The 26,088-nt window shown below is 43.0% G+C and overlaps 2 protein-coding genes across 4 annotated transcripts in view; both read left to right on the top strand.

The window, feature by feature from the left end:
• Positions 1-26,088, top strand: part of NRG1 (neuregulin 1) — a 306,864-nt gene that overhangs the window by 174,544 nt on the left and 106,232 nt on the right. For 2 of the 3 annotated variants that reach the window (XM_005232837.3, XM_055791616.1), the window contains exon 1: positions 22,690-23,567. The exons of the other annotated variant lie outside the window; for it this stretch is intronic. In XM_005232837.3, the coding sequence (XP_005232894.1) occupies positions 22,940-23,567 (628 nt within the window). In that variant the 5' untranslated portion in view covers positions 22,690-22,939. Of the gene's footprint in view, positions 1-22,689; positions 23,568-26,088 lie in introns of those variants that run through there. 3 annotated transcript variants of the gene reach the window in all.
• On the top strand, positions 22,162-22,490 carry LOC129782794 (uncharacterized). Its single transcript, XM_055791617.1, has one exon. The coding sequence runs from the start codon at positions 22,329-22,331 to the stop codon at positions 22,488-22,490; it is 162 nt and encodes a 53-aa protein (XP_055647592.1). The 5' UTR covers positions 22,162-22,328.

Here is a 26,088-nt window from a genome sequence, read left to right as displayed (position 1 = left end):
TATAAGGTAAATCTATAAGGCTAGTACTTGCCTCAGCACCGATATATGTTAGTATATATCAGTATATGATAAGGCAATAGCTTTTTATGTATAAATATATGTACATACATAGGTCTATAAAGAATAGATGTGTAAGTGTGAAGGCAATAGTGCGGATCTGTTTATTGCAGAGTGTGCTTGCCTAAGGTCACTGATTACATGGAAAGCACTACCAAACATGCGGCAGTCTACTCTGCTGGCATACAGGTCACAAAAGCTACTTCAGACATTTCTGTTGTTTGTAATATTTCTCAGAGAATTTTGCAGGCCCACCTCCCATTGCCTTTAACATGCTGTGAATCATCTCCTTCTCTGCAAGGTCCTAACAGAAACCCTTCCCATCATTCAGCAAAATGGGTCAGCAGTTAATTTTTTTAAAAAACTGAACATGTCCTCACTAGTGGAGTGGGAGGCACCCTCACAACAGGTAGCTGGCCAAAAGCCACGTTGTTAATTACTGCCTTAGCTGGGTGTCAGAGATGGGAGACTGTGGGCTCCATCCCTAGCTTTCTTCAGGATCCCTCAGTATGTCAGGACCTCTTTTTTCTGAGACCCTGTAAGTCATACGGGAATTTGGGTTCAAGGGACTACTGGTAATGCCAGGTTTCTTTGAGGGCTTTCCAGAGGGTCTTAATCATGGCAAAACCTTTCCTAACAGAGCATTACTTTATGCCTTTCTGACTTCTTCTCCCCACTATACTGAAGTGACATGTACTATGTGTCCACCTGAGACCAAAATCAGCATCTTTCTGATTTGCCAGCCTAGCCTATGCTATACTGGAAGACATGAGCTTGTAGCACAGGAGTGTGTTGGTGGTCTGACCGTGGCTTTTGGGTCACCATGTCTTCCATGGGAAGAAGTCCCTGGTGTTGTCCCTGTGACAAAACAAGTGCTCAAGGACTCCTCTTCCCTGCTGGCTATACCCTTTCTGGGTAGCGATAATGAACATACTTTGTGGTATTTGGATCAACCTTCTCAAAATAGTATCTCTTCCGTGTCATTTTTAAGGCATCAAGGTAGTTCTTACTGAATAAAGGTATACAACAGTCAGTGATGTTAGCTGGGCAGAGATCTGTGAACAACATGGAATACATGACCTTGACGGAAGTATACATCTATTTCAGGCACTGTGGTGAATCAAGATACGTCATTGACCACACTGAAACCAAGAATGTCAGTGCTTTGTAAAAAGTGAGGGTGAAAACAGGATACTCACAACAGGCAAAAATGATGAATGTGTGCATGGATACAGAATTATATTTGTATTTTAATGCAATAAGAAATTTCCAATTTACCCCTGTAGCCCAGAAGTTCTGTTCATCTCCTTATCTTCCACCTATTGTCCCAACGACACCTACCTACCTCCAAAGACACTTTGCCTTGAGGCACACTGTTGTGTTAACCCCAGGCGAGACTAGCAATGAAGGTACTTTGTCCCTAGGAGGCCCTTCTGTCCTGAAAAAAGACATGTTTGCAGCCCACTTTTTTTGTTTTTGGAGGGGGAATTTCTGCTGTTTCAGCTTTAGTGGTAAAGGTCCAAGAAAGAAGAAAGTCCCAAAGGGAATTTAAGTTTCCAAATGTTAATTACCCTGGCATGACTGCAGATTTTTTGGGCTCCCTTTGACAGAGAGGCACACACAGTTGGCTTTCATAGATGATGTGTTCTGGGCTTCATGTTCCACATTCTCCCAGGGAAGGTCTTAGGCTGCATCAGCTGTAAACAAAGACGCGCTGTGGCATAGCAGGGCCCTGGTCCTTGAAAGTTGTTTCAAGTTTGTGGTCTGGCAGTGGAAGCCTGTGACAAAGCAGAAACACAAAATGAATGGAATACAAAGAAGTCAAGAGACTGGGTCCAGTGCTTTGTTTTTACACTGAATTTCCAATTCAGGCAGTTCCGGTCAACCACAAAAGGCAGATGTTATTGTCTAGGGAGAAGGAACAAAGTTTCTTAGAGAGCAGTAAGGGAAGAGAAGACACCCCTCTGAGTTATCTGCCCTGTCTCCTAGGCTTTTGATTCCTGAGCAGGGAATCCCTACCATTTTAGTAAGTGGAAGTGCCTCAACACTCAATTGTATCTGTTTCTAGAAGACGAGAGCAGAAGATAACACAGAAGTGGATGAAAGATGAACAGAAAAGTGCACTGTTATCTTCAGAATAACTTGTAAAATATATGGTTCAAATAAGTTTCCATTTGCCTAAGAGCATCCCCTTGATAAATTATGTTTTACCTCTTAAAAAATGCAAACTGCATGACAAAGTTATATTTCAAAAAGCATAGGCAGAGCACTGTATACATGAATGTGATCTTTTCATAGATGCATGGCTTTGAAAAGCCACCACAGTGTTCCCTCATTAGCTTCTCCACAAACACAATGGCATAGTATGGGTGAGGCTCTATTTAGACTATAGCAATTCCTACCAGGTAAATTAAAACTTCTTTCATGTTCCCATTCTAGCAGTATTTTAATATTGCTTTGAGAGCCACACTAAACCCTTGGGAAGAAATTACTATCCTATCCTTCATGTCCACATCTCTTCTAAACTGCCTTTTTGTAATGTCTACTGACTGGATGCAAAGTGGGAAAGTTGTATCTGTTGTCTCATGATCAAAATATTCCCACAGGTTCCTAATGGTTTCTGTTGTTCTTAACCTTCTCCTCCTGTACAGAGAGGAGAAGGAATCACCGTAGTCACTGCAGCAATTAAAAATCAGCCTTTTACAGTGTGATTTTTCTTCTAGGTATGTATCTTCCTGAATATTTAGCAGTAGCCAGCTAGTCAGTAATTTTGAGTTGCATCCACATTAGCATGGAAATGCATGGCAAGGATCACAAAACACCCACTCTGGGTTTTGAAAAGAAAGCTATGCCCTGGAGCAATTGTCCTTTATGAATCGTGTCTGATGGATGTCAGTATTTTCTTTCAGTGAATATATACATATATAAAGGCTTTTGCATTTCTTCACAAGATTTTCTTTTGGCTGCCCACTCTTCATGCTAGTCATTTAAACTTCTTTATGGATATACAGAGCTCATAGGCCTTATTAGTAGTTTATATTAATCACGGTATCCAGCTGTCTGAGGTATTTTGACAAAATAATTTCAAATTTTCCCTTCGACAGGAATCTGCTTGTTACAAGGGAGGAAGTTTCCAAACTGTATCAGTCCTGCTGCAAGCTAAAATACCATGGGGCATTTCTAATTTATGATGGATGATCATGAAGGCTAAACCTAGGGTGCTAAGTGGAGGGAGGCTGAGGAGTAAGCTGAAATGCTAGAGCAGTGTTTACCCATTTCATCATTAACATGCTTTCTTTTGTCCTTCTGGCTCATGTCAGCTACTGCTTTTCAAGACACCTAAGCATATGAAGGATAAGTGCTTCAAGACCTTCCCCAGGAGGCAGTGTGTATACCACCCTACCAGCAATCCTCCCACATCATCCCAACAGACGCTGCAATCCCCAAGCACTCCTAGGTGCCTTTATATCGTAACAGAGGGGGTTAATTATAAAGCCATATTCATGGCCAGAAAGACACTGCATGGGTGGCCTTCCCACAACTGGGATACACTGGGAACTGGAAAAAGCACACATGTAAATTATTTTGGATGAATTGCAGAGCCCCATCAGTCACAAATGGGAGACATAGATGTAGCCTTGTCCTTGGACTGAGAGCATGACCATGCTACTGAGCGGCGTAGGCACATCTGAGTGGTCAGGCTGCCTATTCCACCCCAGCTCTCCCAACCATGGTGTACTTGCGGGCCATAGAGCAGCTGCCCTTACACCACAGCCCTCCCAAATTTAGCAACCATGGCCACTGCTCTTGAGCAGAGAGGTGGGACAACACATACTACACTACAATTCCAGGCCAACAGGAGAGACAAACATTAGGCCAACAGGAGAGACAAACTTTTTCCATCCCTGAGTATTTGGGGTTTTTGTTTGTTCATTTGTTTCTGGTTTGTTTATTCAGCACAGAAAAGCTCCTTGCTCCAGAGCTATAAATATTCGGAATTGATGTTGAGTCAGGAAGGATTTGACTGGACACAGCTCTGCAGCCTGAAGCTTTTACAAACAACATGTGCCCTGAGCTTGTCTTAAAGTTCAGCATTTATACATGGGGTGGTAATAGACCTTCAGAAGTTAATACAGTCATTATTTTCCTGAGTTGTGTAAAGTCTGAACTTTATTACTGATATTTTTCTGGTAATATTCACAATGATCTGAAACATGATTCTTAATAACACAATTAAGCATTTGACAGGTATTTAGATGAGCTTTCCAAAATGTCAGCAGGTTTGCTGAGTAGTATTAGTGCCTTGGTTGTTTTTAAAAGGAAAAGATAAACCATAGTCCAGGGAAGAAATATGGGAGCAATTTTTTCAATAATGTCTATTTTGCAGGCAGATACCTAGCTGTGAAAGCCACAGCTACCTGCATCGTTGAAAGCTACCCATTAGATCTAATGCTGCCAATTGTGGCACAAATTGTCACCGACAGAAAGTTTTTTTTCTAGCCTTCTCAAATTAAAAGTTTTATTTGTTTGAAATGTCTGTGGTTTTATATATATAGTAACTGAGAACATCCTTTCATTTGTAGCTAAAATTCTGTTGTTTGCTTTTAAGCACTGATGTCAAACGCTGAGGCATTAGTTCAACAGTTTAGTTATTGTTCTGAGAGAACAGTAGGTTAAAGTGTCTTGTGCTTTCGTCTGATTAAATGCCACACACACCCCTGCTTTTTTCCATACTAAGAAAGTCTAAAACTAGCACAGATTTTTTTGAATTCCTTAATATTTTATGTTATTTAAAGCAGTGCAAACATGGAGTGATTCCTCTGACTCCACAGGACACAGTGAAATAGGATTGGAGTCTAATCTTGCACTATACTTTTTACACTGTTAGTAAGACTTTCATTATTTCCCTAGAATGGTTCTTTCCTTCCAGTTCCCACTGGGGAAATCTTTGGCTTAAAACAAGCTGCAGGCTATGCATAGTTCTTGAATATTTTAATGATCTACACAAAACCCATTAGCTGCCACAATGGCATCTAATACTTGACAGACAGTAGGATAACAGTTACCTCAGCGTCTGCAAGAGGCCAAAAGACTCTTAAACACTAATTGTGCAGGGAGGATGAAGAATTGCCTTGAGCAGCAACGCAGCTCATTCAAATGCATGTCCGTCTGTGGTGATGCAGAACTGGTGTTTCAATTCTCTGGTGTAAAGAGCTCTGAATCAGAAGCTGTCCCTTGTTACTAGGCAATCTACATCTGCAGAGTAGATGCTTGCAACTCCTTTATATATTTGTCAGTTTGGAAGGAGAAGAAAGTTAAGATAGGTCCAGAGAAGGAATACTGTGAATATGGATTCCATAACTTTTTTCATAGACTAGTAGCCAAGCCAGTGTAGCTGTGATCCCTAAGAGCAACGGATCAATCCCAAGGTTCATAGGAGGTAACACAAGCCTGAAATCCTCTCCACGCGTGTTCAGCCAGCCCATTTGGTCTGTGCATCAGTGAAGTGCCTTCCTGGAGGCAGGGGAAAGGAACTGAGGCATGGCTCTGGGACTGCTTACCTTACCTGTACAGTTGCACGTTTCTGTCAGATGCAGAGAATTCTTGCTGTCTTCCGCACAATGTCTGTATCCTGCACCAAGTGTGTAAGTGACCTCTCAAGCTGGCAGCTGTGCTGTGAGTGAATTGCACTGTAGAGGACAGGAGCTAAATGCCAACATCTTACTAATTCTCCCAGCTAAATGGACACCTGGAGAGCTAATGTATTGTTGTACTTACTGCTTGAGTTATGTGTAGAAAATATGCAGTAAAATTCCAGATAATTGGGTGTGGATTGCATTTGCAATTACATGTTCACTGGATAATACACATGCATCAGAGATCTAATATTCACCCCAGCAAGAGAGTACAGTTATAGGCAGGCAGAGCAAATGGAGCTTTTCAATTTAAATGTGCAAATGAATTTTATACACACATGGGCACTATTAGCAGATGGCCAGTAAAGAAGGCTGGGTACAGGGGAGGGAGTCTTTCCTTTTAGTTCAGTAAGAATCTGTTCCCGTGGATGATGCTTCATCCTGAGGAATGGTTTTTATTATCTGTAAATATCTTGTAAAATATGAGTTTGCCATTCATAACAACGCAAAAGCAGACAAATACTGGATGGAGAATTTTCTCTGGATGGAGCAAAAATAATCAAAAAGAGTAAGCCAAGCAAACTGACAAATTTGCAGAACAAGACATGGAGCTGGTATCTCTAGTAGAAACACATTAGTTGTAGTTGATGAACTGGAACAAGATTACTGAAAATTTTGAAACTTCCTTAAGGAAAGAAGAATTTTTTTAAAAGCTGTTTAAGAAGAAAGGGATATCAGCTAACTCTTTAGAATGGGAGGCAAGAAGAGAATTAGTTATTCCTTGTTTAGACTTGCTGCTCTCAAGTTCATCTGCTGTATCCTAGTATTAAAGGGGTGGTGGAGCACAGGAAAGGCTAGTCTAAGCAGAAAGAAGAGGAGAGCACGGCTGTATGAGCTGGCATTTCTGCTGAGCCTTTGTCCCAACCCGATCTCACCACTCATTTCTTAAACACTGCCATACTCTTGGCATCTCCCCTTTTGTTATCGCAGGAAATTGTCAGTGTGACAAAGTACATTACAGCATTTATAAGAAACACTGACTAATAAGGGTCCAGTGAGTCTTTAAGGAGCTGTACACACTTATCTGATCTCTGAGGGATGTTTCTTCCTCAGTCCTAGTCATGATTGTGTCTTGGCTTTCAGTAGCTCTGCAGAAAATAGTCATTCCAATTAATTTCAGCACAGTCTCTGTGCACAACACCACCTGTCAAAATTGAAGTATCACCAGCTCTTGAATGAGAGACCCAGCTGTCAGCCAGTCAAACTGACCATGTGTGAAGCAGTCAGAGAATCACAGAATCATTTAGTACTGCTGTACCTCTTCTACCTGGCCAGGCAAGAAAGGGAAGCTGACCTTCTGGAAAACTGTGTTTACTGCAGGGCAGAATTTCTGCCACCAGCCCGTGCTCACAGATGGTGGGGAAGCAGAGCAGCCAGACACATGCAGCAGCAGGCAGGCTGGCCAGCCACCATGCCCGCCAAGCCTGGTGTCCTGTCTCAGGCAGCAGGCAGCAACTGGTGCCTCAGGGACAGAAAGATGATGCCTCTGCTAAATAAGTTTCCTCCTAAGCCATGACCATGAGAGGTAACTGAACCTTTCTGACTCCTATTTTTCCTCTCATTAGATCTACAGGGAGTCTTGTCTTTTCTGTAATCTTGTTTGGTTGCTGACTCCAGCTCCCTCCTGCTCTCCTATACCAACCACCACCCTGTTATGCTTTGGATCAGGTTCGTCAGGCTAAGGCCATCAGCACCCCATGACTTCAGAAGGGGGCTTCTACCACCTTACAGACCCACAGCAATCAAGGAAAACAGATGATTAAACCCTAAGCCACTAAGTGGAATGTAATCTTCTCTTGGTCTGCTGCCTCTCATCCCTTATCTACATTGAGTAGAAACAATTACAGCAGCTAGCCACATAATCAAACGTTGTGGCTGGAGTCACATGCCATTTCAGACACCTTGAATAGTGTTGCACATGACTGATGCAGGAACACACAGCACCAGAATAAGTCAGTGCTTTACTGATCACTGTCTCTAACTGTGGGCAAGGCCAAAAAGGGAGAGGAAGGTGCAAAAATAGCCTTCGTGGACAACTATGCACTTGTTCTGTTACCTAGAAAATGTTGTTCTTGCCCTCTTGTGATCAATGATTGATCTATATGCTAAAGCATGAGGTTTACTAGCCCTTGCGCCTTGTGTAAGAAACATCTGTTTTTGTTAGTGCAGCAAGGGAATGAATGTTCCTATTTTCCATGCAACTATCAAATCTTTTCTCAAAATTTCCTTAAGAACTTGACCTGAAGGGGGCCTAAGCAGATAAGTGTTTCTCAATGGCAGATAAGAATTTTTTTTTTTTTCTGTTCTGTTCCCACATGGTAAAAAGAAAAGTGTCTATTCTCCATGCAGAAAAATCTAACCACAGAGGGCTGTAAAATCCCCTGACAGGCTGGAGAGGCATAACTTAGCCTGCTCCTTAAAGCCCCCAGAGGTCCCTCACTTAGCTCAAAAGATGGAGGGGAACATCCTGACTGGAACTCCCTTCACTACACCGGTCATACAAGATCATGAACAGGGAGACCTTGGGGGTCTCACTTTGCAGCCCATGTGAAGTGCTGGGAAGGATGCATGTGTTAGCTGTTTCAAGACTTCTAACTGACCTTAAGAATGGCCATAGTTTAACCTGATTACGCTTTACTTGTCCCAGAGCAGATATAATTAATATGTATCACCCACAATTAATACGTGGGTGTACATACAAGGAAAACAATGTCTTCAGCAGGGAGCCAGCACAAGGCCTCTGTCACTGACACTCGCCTTTGCCCTGTCGTTTCACCCACTGTGATTAGAAATTCATCAAATATGTCTGGAGAACTTGCATGCTTAGCCTGCTTTGGAAAGAGGGGATTGTCTAGCTGTGAAAGGAGATTATGCAGCAATTTCCTCCTCAGCACAGCAAGGCAATGAATCTGACTCTTCATTATAGAGGAAGGATGAGGAAGAATGGTTGCATTTCCTGTGCAGTGAGAGCAACATGAGCCGTGCTCCAGGTTCCTTTGGGAATTTCCATGATCATGTCAATTTCAGACACGATGCATAATGTTACTATGAGAAAATGGAGATGTTTAAATAGGAATGCTTGTGGGGAAGGGAAAAAGGATCGATTCATTAAACGGTGTGTTTGATCTCAGCTACAAAGACAGCTGTACAAAAGAAGACAGGCTTGAAGTTAGTTGCTTGAGTTTTATAGCTCGTGCATGAATTACTGACAGCAGCAATGTATTTCTCAGGTGATTGTAGTTTTTAAGAAACATTCTCACATTCTCTCACCACTTATGAAAATATTTTGTTGTGTTTTCATCATGTGAGAGGCTGTAAGGAAGTCTTGAAGTTACTTGTATTTGCTAAGTAAGTGAAGGAGGGAGGTCTCACAAAGCATCTGCATCTCTCTCCTGTATTTTCCCACTTCTGCTCAGGCTGAACACAATGTAGTGCTCCTGGTCAGGCATCAGATACTGCCTTTCTGTTTCCCAGAGTCTCTAATAGACGTCAAATCCTGCTTACATTTTTCTAAATCATTTACTTGAGGGAGGTTGTTCATCTGTAAATGCAGAAATGTATCACAGGTATGACAATCACATTCTTGAATGCTCAAGAAAGACAAACAGTCCAGCAACTGGGCATTAGCAAGATGCTGATCAAAGGAAATATTTCCTAAGCAACCCAGAGCACATCCCTTAGGACTAGTATGAAAGTGGGTTGCAGGCTGGGAATCCCAGACCAACACTTCGTTCCTGAGAGAACAACCTATGAACCCTGAACTGCATGTGCAGGCACCCCAGTGAATGCCCAGAAAGACTTCAGATGCCTCAAACCTAAAAATATTTCCTATAAGGCTTAGTTCAAACGACTACCAAAGGTTGTTCCATACTCATTTGCTGAGTGGGGAGACAGGCAGACAACCAGAGTGCTAGAGATTACTAAGATGGAGCAGGGGAAGTTATTTCCAGTTCTGCCCATCTCCTAGACCCTCAAAACTTCCTCAGATGTATAAGGAGGCCAAAAAACCCTCCAACAAACAACCACACACACACACAAAAAAAAAAAAACAAACAAAACCAAAGACAAAAAAAAAACACAAAGGAGAGGGGAAGCATTAAACCACCATTGAATAAATGCACCTACTATTTGCCTGTGAAGCACTAGTGTTCACCATGTCTTCCCTCTGTCCAAAAAGTCAGAAAAAAGCTTCAGTGACATTCTTCTGTCTAGAGTAGAAAATGTTTCATCAACTTCTGCAAAGCTGGAGACCTACTTCAGCAAGAGGAACCTGGAAGTTCTCCCTAAAACAGCCTGCAGTGCCAGTGTTGAAAATGTGCTCTTGGGAGAGAAGGAAAACTCCCAAGGGGAAGAAAAGGTGTAGCCATGTCAGGTCAATTTAAAATGAACCCCAAAACTGCTATTAACATCTTGGGTGAAGTCAACCGTGGTAAAAGGATCTGAAGAGCAGTTCTGGTTCACGCAGCACCCTCTAGGGTAAGGAATGGAGGAGAACCTTGAGTCCTGAGCAGATGCAGATGTGAGAGGGGAACAGACATGCCTAAGGCGACATGGTTGGGTGTGCCTATATACCAAGTTATGTCCATTTTAGGTGCCTGGGCACATTTCTTTTTAACAGGCTTTTCCCCCCTTTTTTCTCTTATAAAGGAAATGCAGTGGCTGCACATGCCTTACTAAGATTACTTGTTTGCCTGGTGGCCATAGAGAAATAATTCCTCTTGTTGCTCAATAAATCAAGTTACTGTCATTTTAAACACTCTGAGTTTTTGATAAGCACATGAAAGAGGTAACGCTATCACTGTCATGTTAACACAGCATTAAAATAACAGCAAATTTGGGGAACATAAATTATATCCTCTCTTGTAGCTTAAATTTGGAACATAGGCAAAATATTTATAAAACTATACACATTCTATAAAAATCTGTCTCTTACTTCAAAAATATACAAGTAGAACTGTGGGCTAGCAAAGTGCAAATAAAATATGTGCAAGAAAGCAGAGTAGTGTCTTTTGCATTTGTGGCATTTCGAATATGTTTTTTAAAATTTTTAAATAAATCTTCTTAAAATGTTAGAGTTTTTTTATTTCAGTTAACACAGCTTTTCTTATGTGCAATAATAATCAGGTCATCTGGGGCTGGAAGGGGGCGTTGATTTAATTTGAAGTGGTGGATTCTTTCTCTGAAAGGTTTTTTTTTTGTTGTTGTTGCTTTAGCAATTGAAAGCCTTTCTTTCCTAATAGGATTAGCCCAAATAATTACCAAAGGATTTCTCTGTGTCATCTGAGTGCAGTTCCCCACAGCGGTATTAAAAAGCCTATCTGCAGTAGGGAAATAGTCAATGACCATGAGTAGTGGAAAAGGTTATAGTTAACTGTTGCCACTCAAACCAGAGAAAGTCATCTTCAAAGGCAGGACCTCAGTGGTTTTTACCTTAATCCCCATCATGCCCAGCTGGTGGGAAGAAGAAACAGCAGCTCCTTGTCGGCAAGAAGATACTGCGGATGGCTCACAGTGAGCAGGGTGAAGTGAGGGGCCATAACCTTTTGCAGCTCTTACTCAGTAACGCACAAGTGATCTGGGACCACAAAGCTTTAACAAAGAGCACTGAATTTTATGCTAGCCTTTTGGTTCTGGCTGCAGACCAAGGTCCTGCCCTCTGGCCTGTTAGGAAGAAAGTGTACTTGGGTTTCTTTGGCAGATCCTTGAAATCCATAAGACACATCAATGGTGTGTGGGAGAAGCTTCTGACTCTTCAGCTTTAGGACAGCTCCTTGCTGTTTTTTACAATTTTTACATTTCAGACACTGTATCAAGGACTTACAAACTATGTACAAAAAAAAAGATCCCCTTGAGGATGGAAAAAAGAAAATGTGACTTGGGTTGAGACTGCTCAACGGCATCCTGCTGGGGGAGCAGGTCTGAATTAATTTCTGTGACTTTAATCCCTGTGTCTAATCCGTAACTTTATTACTTGTTCAAGTCACACCATATTTTGCTGCTGTTTTAAGCCTTCATTTCAGGATTCTGGCTATGTATCTGTATCCCTATGCAGTATAATATGTTGACAGGATAAATGGAAAATGAAATCTGAAAGACATTTCTTCGGCATGTCTGTGCAGATACCAACTTGACAGATACCTGTCTGTAATGGTAGATCATTGTTTGGTGTGCCAGGAAGTGGGCACTTCTGGCCTGGCTTGTCTGATATTCCTTGAAATCACAGGACATGTGGGGATTTTTTTCCAGCTCACTGTGAACGTTATGTTGTTTTGGTGGGAAAAGGGCTTGGTAAAGATCTTTATTTGGAGTGCTTTGTCTCATGCTGCTATCTGTACCTGTTTCCTTTCTGCCCATCCTCTGGAGACTTCTGAGTTGTGTAATTGCATTTGAACATAATCACATTCATGGATCAAAGAAAATACACAACCTTATTGTCGCAAGTTAATTATTTCTGGAATAATTCCTACAGGTTGTCCACAGTTCCCTGTCTCAGTGTTAGATTCAGACCCAAAATTCCTCAGAGCTTCTGTGCTTTTCCAAACAGCTGGTATTATTTAACCACTTTAGTTGGCACTCTTGGAAACTCTCTCGTTAGCTAAGGCAACAGTGAGCTGACTTTGCCAGTAGCTACAACTTACCTTTACACTGGTAAGCAGTAAACCTGAACTTTCTGTCTGCTGCAATCACATTAATAATGCACTGTGTTTCCTGTAATTATTACATATATGCACAGAGATATTTTTTTTTTCAAGAGGAATAAAGGAGACAGAGGTGGAAGGTGGAAGGTGATGAAAACAGCTACAACTAATTATTAATGCTGACTAGACCCCAGCTGCATAGGTTTTTAATTAGCCCATGTATAATCCTAATGGTCACTGTTGGGATAATACTAGCACTTCTTATTAGCCCATGTCTAATCGTAATAGTTACTGCTGGGATATGGGATATGGAGCCTATGCTTTGTCCTGTGGAGCATGTGCATTTAGAATCAGATCTATTTTGGTCACATCCTTGTTTTCTCCTCTAACATGTGCAAAGTTGTTAAAATACAGTTCCTTTATTGAAAACCCTGAAGGAAGGACACAGGGTTTAGTGTGAAATTAGAAACACAGAGAGGATTTGCTGCCCTTTGGCAGCTTTTAATTTAATTGGAGTTAAGCGGCGGTTAAGCAGCATGCAGGGAATTTTTGAGCAAAAGCAAGGCATCTCTCAGGTGGAAGCAGGTGTATTGCTGTGGCTGAGCAGGCTGAAATCTTGCCCACAATGGCAAAAAATTTAGCCCCCTCTTTGCAGCAGTCAGTGTCTGAAGGAATGGTAAGAGTTTTATAGGGTCTGGCTTTAAACCATGGCCCTGGTCAGAAAGGGATTTCGGGACATACTTCATCTCATCCATATGTGTACAAGCCAAGGTCACTAAGTGCCTCTTTCTCCTTCCTGAAGACTCAGATGCTCATTTCCCTTCCCTACCACCACATCCATCCTTCCCACCACAGGCATAACATACCTGCATTCACGTACATGAGGACAGCTCTATTTTGGCTTTTTCTCTGGGTGGTAATTTGGATAAGCATGGCTGGAAACACAAGATACAGGGCGACCTCGGCCCTGCATATCTGGCCCACCCTATCAAACACTCTTACACAGTAAATGCATTTAAACCTTAGGTACACTCAACAAGAAGGAAAAAGACAGTCTGCCCCTCCACCCTCTTTTTGTAGTCCTATTACCACTCCATAGATTGTGGGGTGAAACGCAGGCAGCCATAAGGCACTTCTGATGGACATGACCTACAGTTTGAATGCAGGAAACGCTGCAAGAATAATGCATCCATCAAATGAAATTATGATCGCTGTAAATTCATTCAGATACATATGTATGTATGAGTGCATAAACACTATCACATACTGCTGTTGCCCGTAGTGGGGATCAGACTTATCTGGGTATTGTAGCAAAGGCGCCATTTACCACCTTCTTCTGACCTACTGCAAGCTTTAAGGACCTGTTTTTTGCTCTGCCACTGCCTACTGTGCTCCATTTCTAGTTGCCCGGTGTCTTGTAAAAGTGGGTGTTTCCAATGTGACACTATTGCTTTTGCACAATCCAGCAGCAACGAGCCACATTGCCCTGCACTGCGCATACCTGTGTGTTAAACACAAACAAGTTATAAACAACCCATTTTACCCTCATGTAAGGGTCTGCTTGGTGTCTAGAGCAGCACAGGGTCTGGCCTGTAGCTTTGAATGGAATCAATGAAATGAGAGTGCAGATTTCTTTAAGGTTTCAGAGTTTCCTCTCTGCTGTTTTCCACTCTTGCTTTTCATAAGACCAAACTGATGCAGGAACTCTAAATTTCTACATATGAGAAGAGTTACCTACCTTATTTCAATTCACATTTTGGTTTCTAAAAGGTGCAAGTTTTGCTTTTGTGCCAGACATTACATAGCACAAAGAGCTTGGGCACAGGGGTGAGGAAGATATGCAAGACGTCTTAAAACACAGGCTTGGGTTTGCATTCAAAACATAGGTATGTAATAAAACCTGTATTTGATTAGACTACTGAAAACTCATGACTAGACATAAAATCTCCTTTGTCATACTAATTTGAATTCTTAATTATTTTCTGGAAATTGACAAAGTTTTCAAGCTATGCCAAAGGAGTGATTCATGCCTTCTATGGCTTTCTGAATGCACTAAGAAAGAATATTAAATATTAAATGTCCTTGATGATGCTAGGATTCTGAGGCATGATAAGAGCTGTCGCTTTTGTTATTGTTGGAATTTTTGCACTTATAATACTGTGTTGCTTATCTGCTTTAAACAGGAAACATATCAATTCTACTAACCTGAGCATAATCAGGCTGCATGTAGACATGACTAGAGCTGAACAAACCAATGTAATTGAATTAATATCTTGATTTAGGATAAGGTAGATTAAATTCATTATTTAGGGGTATTTGCAGAAAGCTGCTAAGCAAACCAGCTCTTGTGCTGAAATCATTTTCTGTGAGCAAAATTCTGAAGCTTGCAGATTCTGAATGTGTAACTACTGTAAGATGTACTTTACAAATCTAAGCCAGTAATATGTCAATGTCCTACCATTAATACCCATTTATTTAATGATACAGAAATTCTTCCATGCGGTAGGCTGTCTCTATGTCTTTGACTTCTTCCTTTTTTTTCTAATAAAAAACCCTATTGAATATACATATGCTAGGGAGTTACTTTATGAAAAAGTCCATGTGTAGTTGAGATTTTGCATTCAACACTTCAAAGTGAAGTAAAGTTTGACGCATTAAGTTTTAAACAACAGCAGCTGGGAATATGTGCAGGTACAAAAATAGTTCTGTCTTCACAAAAAATGAAAAGTATAGTAAGCAGTGTCAAGATTTTTCTGAATAACAGGTATGTTGTTGGGATCATCTTCAGGAAGGGCCTTGGGTCATGGTTTCACTGCACAAAGTCTTTGGTGGGAGGACAAGGTCAAGGATTTTTTTCCTCTGGAACATGGCCCTGTCCCCATTTTTCCAGCTTAAATACGTTTATGGGCCCAGACTAGGAATTAGCTGATAGGCTTACCCATTAAAAAAGAATCTTAAAATAAATTCTTTTCAAGTCAGAAATCAGTTCTCTGATCCAGTTGAGAGCCTGGCCACATGAACAACATTACTGAATTAGCGCAGGTGACAGAACAGCGGGAGCAAAAAGAAGGGGAGGACAGGGAAAAGGATGATATTGCAGCCAAACTGCTTATCATGAAACCACAGCACTAGACTCCAAAATACCTTTTCAGTTCCTGAATTAGGCTCTGATTCAAAAAGGCACTTAGATATATGATGTAGCCCATCTCTAATCAGGAAGACATTTCACCACTTCTTTAACTCCATGCACATTTAAGTACTTTGTTAACCAGGGGTCAAAGCAGGAGGGATAATTCCTTGATTCAGGGCTTTCAGGGCCTTTACTCAAGTTATCAGTGTCCAGTGACTCCTCCAGCAGCAGCAGTACTGTGGATATGAAGGCTGGCCAGCACAAAATCCTGCTTAGCCATGTGCAAAGTAGCAGTGTTGCCACTGTCCCATCAACAGCCTGAGGAATTTCCTCCATCTAAATAAAGCTGCTCAGATGCAGATGCACAGATGCATTTGAGCACTAAAGTGGGTGGGAGTTAATGAGCAAGCCTGGGCCCTCTGACTACAATTCTGCCCCAGCTCACTGCTTCACTGTGAAAACAAATAATCGCAATTACCCAGCAGGTCTCCTGCAGACTCCAGTGATGGGGTGAAGATGGTGCCAGATCTGAAAAAAAACCTACAAGAAAACAAAAAAACAAAACCCAGAAAACTGCACATGGTCTTTCTTCTGTTGCTTCTGCCCTCAGGCAGGATTGCCTAGCTGGGCACATTACATGTCTTTGCATCTCTTAAACGCTCCTTTACCACATCAGAGCTAATTGTCATTAGCCTGAACAGTGGCAGGGCTCATCCCAGTTTTGTGACTGAGCGGAGGCTGAGGGAATGAGTCAGTGCCATTGATGAAAACCCCTGACAATCATGGTTTGATGTTAGATTTCTGTGTCTCGTGTAGTGCCACTAGCTCTGCTTTTGATTAGGATGAAAGAAACTCAGTGCCTCACATTTCACTTGAAGATGAAAAGACTCAGAAAACCTTTTGGTTCCCCTGAAACAACAGCCTCTTTTATGGCAGTTTTCAGTTTCAATTACTGACTGTAGCTATTTAAAGTATAAACATCACTTGAAACGGCTATTGTAGTTGTGTTATTTTTTTAAATCACTGTTTCTGCAAGCCACAACTATTGGACTTACAGAAAGCATGTTCCTGGTGTAAGTAAATGTGCATGTGTGATGTCAATACAGAAAACGCTGCCACAGAGGCAACTTCAGCTCTCCCAAATATTTTCACAAGCACTCAAGTTTGTATTCTGCACTCCAGACATTTTGCAAGAAATGTACTAGTGTGAGGATCTGGCTTCTGACACACCTGCATGGGCAGTGCAATAATTCCAGTATAATTTTCTTGGCTTGAGGGTACAGGAATGGTTTGGATACAGCCTCCTCATGTCCCTTCTCCTGTATTGACTGAGGGCAGGGAGTCTTCCCACAGCAGCCCTCTTACACCAAATGAATTAATCACACCAATAATTCTGCTGACATTGATGTATTTATCCTTGTGCCCAAGGCTGAATATGTGCTTAAGGGTTTGTATTTTTACTGGCCATATTTTCCTGCACTTTCTTACTGTCTTGATGTTCCTTCTCCTCAGTCACACATGGCTGCAAGTGACCAGAGGGTTTAAAAAATATAAATGGGGAAAAAGTGGTGGGAATGGTCAGAGACATACAAACAGCACTAACACACATATCCTGTTTGCTTTCCATCAGGTAAAAAAAGGGATATGTGTGTGTGTATGTGACATCCTGTCCCATTTTAACATTTGCAGTTGCAGTGACAGAACCAGTATAGAAGCAAAATGAATTTTTCTCCTTGTGCCATTTGAGCTGAGAGATGATGGTTTTAGTGAAGGCTTTTGGAAGGACTCAAGCGGACAGAGTGCTGGCATCAATCCAAACGGATTAAGGAGGGGAGGTTGATGAAACAGTAAAAGGAGGAATAAATGAATCGTTTGCACTATGTGTGATAGCCCACTTTTCCCACACCATGACTGCTGGCAGTGATGTCGCTTATTGGGATTGCTCACTTGCTTTGGATCGCCCTCAGCCCCCGTCTTTAAATAGTGCGCTTATTTAATTTGAAGAAAGTGCCTGCAATCAATAAAAAGAGATCCTTTTACCTTCCTCATCAATCTCTTGTTAATGAACATGCACTTTTTTTTTCTTTTAAGGTTCTTGGTTTCAATGCTTTTAATTTCTTAGTGCATGGAAAAAAAGGGAGTGCAATCAAACACATCATGGAGCAGCTGATGCCCCATATTGCTGCGTGCTTCTTTCTGAAGAATTTCTATATTCTTCAAGAAAAGCAGTGGTCTAGGGGGAGATCACTTGGCCTGCACTGATGTCTGGTCCTCTGAGCATTCTTCTTAAGCTGTGATCCAGGACAGCCATGAATAACCACTTGTGAAGACATACTTTGCTTTCCTAATGTCCCAGTAGCTACAAGAAAGTAGGCAATTCTTAGAGAACCTTTTTGCGGACTACTGGGACTGTATTTAAAGCAGATGGATGTTTGAAATCCAACGGCTTCCATGAGAATGACTCACCAAGCCTGATTTCCAAAACCTTCAGCAGATTTGGGTCTGGTTATGGCATGACTGAAGGGTCAGCTGAGTTAAATGGTAGTTGCTGCTCTAATTTGCAGGATGTTGTCAGTAGAGATCACACATCTATTTAAGCTTCATTTACATCTTCATGGCTGACCAGAGAGAGCAGTCCTTTGCAGTTTGGTAATATAAAATAAACTTCATTTTAGCATCTGTAAAAATGGTGGAACAGATAAAGCTTATTCATCCTCATCACAGGCTGGAGGTTCATGCTGACTTTGAATTTGTGTCTCTCCTTGAGTCTTTTGGGAGTGGAACTTAGCAAAATAACACTTGATTCTTTGCAAAAACACTCCACAAAATAAAATTACAGTTTTGTGAGCCTCTGAGTTTCAACCTGTCACTTATGGCAAAAGTCCAAATCTCAGTCACAGATTAGCTTCATTACTGTAGAATCAAACTACTTTTTTCCTCTAAGCCAAAGAGACCCAAACCACATAATAATCAGAAACAAATCTTGGCACAAAGACTTAACCTAATTACAAACAGGCAAGTAATTTTCTTCCTTATCCTTCTATATTGCCTACCAATGGGCTACCCTAGTAAAACTGTGTTACCTCCAAGGTCATGTTTCCTCTTGTTTTCTTCCAAGGTCTCCCTTTCTATTAACCAGTTGCTGGCTCTTTTCCAAGGCACTCATCTCCTCCAGCCTGGGCCAGAACCCATGTTTAAGCACAGCATGCCAGTGCTAGCATGTCACTACAGAAAGGCAAGTGGTTCAAAAGCACAGCTGCAGGAAGGTATTTCTGCATTGCTTTGGGGGAGGGTAGCAGAAAGGACCCACAAAACCAGTGAATTGTACCTTCAGTTTACAATCATGTCTTCAGACCCAAAGCAAGAGACCATGAGCCTTTACAGCAGCCACAAGAGCTGGCATGGAAGGCAGTACGCTCCCTTACCAACCCGGCCACAGTGAAGAGCATGGGGTTGCAATTTTGCCTGAAAGGTCCCTAGAGGAGCCAGCCCTTTGCGGTGTGGGGCTGCAGCATCACGGGCAGGCAGCATCCCGGCCCTGGCGTGGGCCGCGTGTGCGGCGGGGGCAGGGAAGCAGCCTGGCCGCCAGCGCTGCCTTCCTCCCTTGCTGGCCGGGCAGTAAGGGCAGCCGCCAGGCACCTCCGAGGGCAGGGTGCCGCCCTGCTCCTCTCGCCGCAAGCCCCAGCACCCTGCAGCTCCAGCTGGGGTGGGAGCGTGAAGCAGCTGTGCAGGCTTCCGTGGGGAGGGGGACGTGAGGAGGAGGAGATGTGAGTAGTGCTGAAGCAGGCAGACTGGGCGCCAGGTCTGGAGGTGCCGCGGGGGAAGGGACACGCAGCAGAGGAGGGTACTGCAGCCTGGAAGGGAGCCAGGTCCCACAGAGATGCTGCGGCCGCGGAGGCGGCGGGAGGGGCTGGAGGTGGCTGCCAGTCGGGAGGAGATGGTGCAGGCAGGCTGGGCCCTTGCCAGTGGAGGAGAGCGTGAAAAACAAGGGAGGTAGCAGAAGCTATCCTAGCTCCTTTTAGCCAGAAGGGCTCGTGGAGGGGGAAGCAAGCAAGACCCCTTTGGCAGAGTGCTTCCCCAGACCCTGCAAGCTCACCGCCCCTCCGGCAGCAGGGTCAGAAGGGGGATGATGCCTCCACATGCAGGGAAGCGCCTGCAAGCGTCCCCACCAGGCTCCTGGGACAAGAGGCTCTGAGGTTTCACGGGGCACTGCGCATGCAGAGATGGTCTGAACGGGCAGTAACTCATTCCTCGGTCCAGCTATGTAGCATTGCGCATAATTGCTCTAACTTCATGGCAACCCTTGTAAGGAAGGTGCATTTCTGTTCACCTCAGCACCAGAAAGATGTGAGCAAAGCAGAAACATAATTTAAAGAACAGTTACTGTGGATAGGCTGGAGATTAGTGAAGATTGCAGGGCAATATTGAACACAGGTAGTTTGCCTGGAAAGCCATTGCAAAGAAGATGTGGACAGGTCGGTGGATTAAACACAAACTCAGAGCAGCTTCAGCAGGGAAAATTGTCTTACTGGAAATAGAAAGGTTGAAAAATTAGACATGGATAAAGAAGGCAAGGCAAGACACTTTTAAAAATTTGTGCCAAGCACTCAGATGCTGCAGTATCTCATCTGTGCAATGAAAATATTCCCAGCTGGTTCTCAACTTGCACTCTGCTTTGAAGAGCGATGATTCAGCTTCACACCTGAGAGGCAACTTGTGTGTGCTAAACTATGTCTGGGTTTCCCAGATTTATCAGTTAATCTAATAAATTATACATCCTTTCCCTAGAATCCTTGCTTATTTTTACCCACAGACCACCACAGCTGTCATGGCAATCTGGCTGTGTTGCTACTGCTGTTTGAAGTAGGGTTTGAGATACCTGAAAGAGGCTGCACTCATGCAGAATATTACCAGCTCAGGAGCACAACTGCTTTGTAATAAGAGGAGCCATGTATGTAAATATGCAATGCAAGCTGTTCGTTCTGTCTGAGGTTACTGATCACATCATTAACCTGAGGACCAGACACTTCAGTGGTAATGTAGATTAGATTGTATGATGATTTATCTTTTTACATTCTTCCAGGGAGTGTGATTGCTGGTTGTGCTTTAAGGTTAATTCTCCGCACACTTGAATGTAGTAGCATTGTGATTACTTCTGTTGGCTACTACTACAGCCTCACAGGAAGCTTTGTGATCAGACAAACATCAGTTAGCCCTTGACATGAGAGTCTGTGAAAACATTATGGAATTCACTGAGATTTTGATAAACCTTTTTTATGTGAATGTTACCAAAGTTTCTGTGGAAGTCGGGGCAGGGTGGGGGAGCTGGAGGAAGGGGGAGGAGATGGGCAGAAACAGACATCTTTTTTGTCTCTACTGAAAGTATATAACTACAAAGTAAATTACCTTTCAGACACCTAATGACAGTACCAGCAAAAATTATTTCAGAGCATCTTGCAGCACTTGATTCTTTGTTTCCCTATGCATCCTGCAGCCATTTATACTAAGGAGAAAGGGACATTCATGCTGCCAAATTTTGAATGCAAATCTTGTCACAAAGTCCAAGGAACTGGAAATTGTGCTAAAAGACCCTCTCCTTTTATATATATGTCTGTTTTTGTTACATAGGCCTACTTTTCTGTGGGAGGCAAAAGAGACTGGCAATAGAGCTGGTTCTAATCCTACTTTCATTATGTTAACTGGATTGTTGATTTATCCCTGAATTACAGTGCACTGGAGGAAATGGGAGTTAATGCTAGGTATTGGTGGAGGTGAGGAATGGCAGGCAAATTTAAGAACAAAGTGGAAGTCTTGTTAATAATTAAATAAAATAATACATATAATATCAAAGAATTTTAAGTCTGAAGGGGAGTAAGGATATATGCTAGCAGCATACAAGCTCTTAAAAAGTATGTTCAGGAGCTGGCTTTAGCGTGAAGCCCTGCTTTTTTTTGTTTTGGAGGGTTTTGGAAAGGAGGTTAGAAAGTAGAAAATAAAAAAAAAAAATATGCAAACCTCTTTGCAATGACTTGAATGCAAATTTGTCAGAGGTGGGAATGTTTTTTGGTTTGGGTTTTGTTGGGTTTTGGGGTTTTTTCTTCCTTTGCTAGACCCAAGATGCATGTTAGCACTATTCCTAGCAAACAAAACTTACTCAGGGGCTTGGAAAGAAAATCTGTCTCTAGGTGTCAGGCAGGGAGAAACTGCTGCTGGAAAGCAGTCTTCCCCCGGGAGAGATCGGGTATCAGACTGAGCGAGCCCAGGCCAGCCCAAAGAGCTCCCACCGACACCCGGTCCCCGCCGCAGGACCGTGCCATCGATGGCCGCCGCCTCCGGCCGCGCTCGGGCTGGAGAGAGGGAGCGGGCGGACGCGCAGCTCCTGCCGGCTCCCTCCCTTTGATTTGATGGCCTTTATTCCTCCTAATTGGATAAAATAGGAAGTCACTGACAGTCCTGCGTTGCTGGGTGTACTGATTTCCCTCAGACCAGCCCTGCAGAGGGCGGGGGGTGGGGTAGGGGAGGAAGGATCGAGTCTGTACAACAGGGAAACAGGCTGCGAGGGGGCTGGGGGAGCGGGGCGGGGGGTGGGGGGGGTGGGCTGGGGGGGTGGGGGGGAAGGAGGAAAGTGAATGAGCGCTCAAGAAGGACAAAGAGGGAGGGGAGAGAAAGGGAGTTACCACCGTCTTGGCATCGCTGTTCCTTTCAAACCTCTGTGTAATGATATTGTTTGCAGTGATGCTCAGACAGCGAGCACCTGCTGCTCTGTAATGATTCAGCCTCTTTCAGCCGCCGCTGTAACACGACAGGATGCTGCTGCTACTGTCACTTCTACCGCTGCCGCTGTTGTTACAGATTTTGCTTTTGCTCCTTCTACCGCATGACAATTGTTTTCCTCGTCTAAGCAGATACCAGCCTCAGATGCTCAAGGTGAGAGTCTTGCCTTTCGCTCTGGGCTACTGGTTCACTTAATCTGGTCAATTTGTTTGGTGTTTGTGGTTTTCTTTCTCTCATCACCCTCCTTCCCCTGTTTTGTTTTGTTGTGCTTGCTTTTGGGGGGATGTTTCTTCCCTCCCACAGAAGAGCTGGAATTGCTTGAGAGGCGTTTAAGGAATATAAGTGGCTGGCAAACAGAAGCTGAGTAATTGCAAGGCTACTCTTGCTTCAGAGAGGCAGAGAGAGTGACAGAGGGCTCTGGGGCAGGGGGGGCAGGGGGGGTGTCTAATTTTTCCTGTGTGTTACTCCTCTCCCCGTTTGGATGATGTTGCTGAGCTTGGACCTTTTGTTGACTCCCACTCTGTGATTTTTGCAGAGCACTGTGACTATTACTACCATCTCTTTTTGTCTGTGTCTCACAGTAATGGACTGTGATAGAGTTAAGGCCTTTTGGAGGTGAGCTGTTTGAGAGCTGATGCTTAAACATGTCTGAAGTAGCTGCTGACACTTTCCCCAGCCCCTCAGCTCAGCTGAGCCCTGATACATCCCTTGAAGGGCTCCCGGCTGAGGAGAACATGCCGGGCACCCAAAGAGAGGACAGGAGGGTCAAGGGGATAGCAGGCCTTGCCGCAACCTGCTGTGTGTGCCTGGAGGCAGAGCGACTGAAGGGCTGCCTCAACTCTGAAAAGATCTGCATCGCCCCTATCCTGGCTTGCCTGCTCAGCCTTTGCCTCTGCATTGCTGGCCTCAAGTGGGTCTTTGTGGACAAGATTTTTGAGTATGACTCTCCCACCCACCTTGACCCTGGGAGGATAGGACAAGACCAAAAGAGCGCTGTGGATCCTACAGCTCTGTCTGCCTGGGTGCCTTCGGAGGTGTATGCCTCAGCCTTCCCTGTTCCTAGCCCCAAGAGCAAGGCTGAAGTGACAGTGCAAAGTGACAGCTCGCTCCTGCCCTCCAAACCGTTCCTCCAGCCTTCTCTGTATAACCGCATCCTAGATGTTGGGTTCTTGTCCTCTGCCGCACCTTCGCTGTCACCACCTGCCCTGGAGCCTACCACAGCGTCTCAGGCGCAAGCAACAGAAACCAATCTCCAAACTGCTCCAAAACTTTGTAAGTAGAAGCTATGTGTTTCTTTGTTTTCCCCTTCCACAAAAGAAAAAAAAAAAAAAAAAGCCACTTAACTGTTCTGCAGCTGTCCTCAAGGAAGATGTGATTGGCATGCAAAGCTTAAATGTGCTAAGATGGCTATAGCATGGGTTACCTTCTGAGGAGAGCACCTAGGGGCCTCTGAACTTAGAACTAAGGTATGTACAGCAAGCAAGAGGGCTTTTCATTTGGGACCTTTGTAAAGTGCCAGCACCAACCTTTTCTCTGCATCCACTTGTAGGGAACTATGTTATTTACTTCAAGGGTTTATCTGATAGCTATTCCACATGGTCTGTCAGCATATTTTTCTTATAAATTTGATTTGTGTCCTGTGCTGGATCTTCCGTGTTCATTTTCTTTGCCTTGCCTGCAGAGCACTTCTGCAACCTCCTTACTGAAGTCTGTTGCTGGCAAACAACCCTATCATCCTCCTGAAACACTCAGGAAGAACAGTGGGGAGAAAGCGACAGTGTATTTGAAGCAGTTAGAGACTGGGAATTATTAATTTATCAGCTAGCTTATGATCTTTCCCTTTCTCTTAAGAGCATAGCACACATTTCTCTGCATCTTTTCCCTGCTCTAGGAGCTGATTCTTGCTGAACCTGTTTCTCAGACATTGCCGCATAGACTTTTGTGGGGCATTTCAGGAAAGCATTTTTGCAAGTGCAGGAGGGATCAGTTCCCAAGTTAGTCTTTGCTCATCCTTAAAGCAAAAAATACCCAAGGTACCTGTATTATTTTCTCACTAGTGATCATAAAGCATCAAAATACTGCATTGCTGAAGTGTAATTTCTTTGACATTCATCATTTTAACCCATCAAATCTGGCACAGATCAAGCCAGCAATTCCTGAGCTGTGTAACTCTAGTACAAGAGAAGGGAGCATGCCGTTGTGTCAAGAGCACAGGGCTGAGGTTTCTTTTGGAAATCTGCAGTGACCAGAATGAGGAACAGTGTTCCTTGCAAATTGCTTTGCAGGACCCCATCTCATTTATTCTCCCTCATGCCTTCACTGTAATGCCACAGGATGGTCACCTTGTAGGTGGCACATACTGGATGTCACCCTGGAGCCCTGAAATGACCAGAAGTTTGCTACTAAGTTTAGCTCCACCAGGACTGGACTCAGTATAGATATGTGGGAATTGGATTAGGTTTACATTTTGGGCCAGCCACCTTGCCGTGAAAATGAGCATAACTGCAGTGATTTCAGTGGCAATCCTTTCAGCTGAGACTCAGTCCTGAACAGCAATTCCAGAATCACTGAAAGAAAATCATAAGCATTCCTATGAAAACCTTGCTGCCTTTGGCTTAGATAATGGGTGACAACCAGTCTTTGGATTAGAAGTAATTTGTCTGATGGAAAGCGACTAATAGAGAGATACTGCTGCACAGTTAAATGACAGGGGGCTTTGTCTGTGGTAGGTAAGACATTACTTGAATTATTGGGTCACTTAACCACCTTTGAAGTTATATAGAACCATATTAAGTGATTTTTTTTATTATTGCTGATGCAGAAAATATTTTTATAGTGTAAATATATTGTGTTATTAAAAATATAACAGCACTTTTTACTTTATAAAGTGACCAGGGACCACCATCCAGTCAAAATGGCCTCTTTCATGTGAGATGGAGAAGTAACCAAAAGATAGTTATTCCAGGACAACACCACTCATTCTCTTGAATTTCCACATGTGAAGCAAACCTTTATCAATGACATGCTAACTTCATCTATGAAGTAAATGAAAGAGGGGGAAAAAAGAATCTTTGGAGCAGTCACTGACAAAAAGCCATTATGTGCATTCAGATCTGCTCACATCTGGGAAATAAATGGTTGTCCAGAAATTAGGCGATTGTGTTTAGTTGTTGGGTTTTTTTTACTGTTGCCTTAATTTTCTGAAGATAAATGTGCTTTAAGTCATCATAGACTTCCAGATACAGACTGAAAGGAGAGGAAGAACTGGCAGTAGGTCAGGTTTGGGTTGCTCTGAGGGAGAAAGTTGTGTAGACAGTATTCTGACTGTGACACATAATTCTGACTATGGTAAGGGGCTGGAGTTCCCTGCAAAGAAAAATCAGAAAATATAGCTGGAAAAGTACACAAAGTAGCAAAAAATCTGCCTAAAAATTCAAGCAGGCATGAAAAGAACTTTTTGGACAGCTCTAAAAGCACTGTCTTGGGGTTTTTGGAACAGCTGCATTTCAAACACATCATTGTTTTATGTAGAGCAAGATTTGTTGGAGAGGATGACAGATTGCATCAGCGATTTTATTTTTTTTTTATGAATGCCTTTGACAGTTATAAAATTCTCACATAGCTTGGAAAGTAGAATCTGCAAACTGGATTGTCCCTTCTTTTGCCTCTCAGTGTCCTTTTTTTAATTTCAGGCAGAGTGAGGTAACTTGTTCCCAGAAAGCCCCTTCTGTGCTGATATTTTTTTTTTTCCAGTGCAGAAATAAAAATGAATTGACCTATCTCATATTCTGTG

Source organism: Falco peregrinus, chromosome Z, assembly GCF_023634155.1.
Source record: "Falco peregrinus isolate bFalPer1 chromosome Z, bFalPer1.pri, whole genome shotgun sequence".
Taxonomy (NCBI): domain Eukaryota; kingdom Metazoa; phylum Chordata; class Aves; order Falconiformes; family Falconidae; genus Falco; species Falco peregrinus.
The sequence above is the reverse complement of the archived record's forward strand: the minus strand, read 5'-3'. Positions and strand labels throughout refer to the sequence as shown.

Bases quoted from the DNA above. Each gene is read 5' to 3' on its own strand.
- LOC129782794 (XM_055791617.1), top strand. From the start codon at position 22,329: ATGCTGCTGCTACTGTCACTTCTACCGCTGCCGCTGTTGTTACAGATT.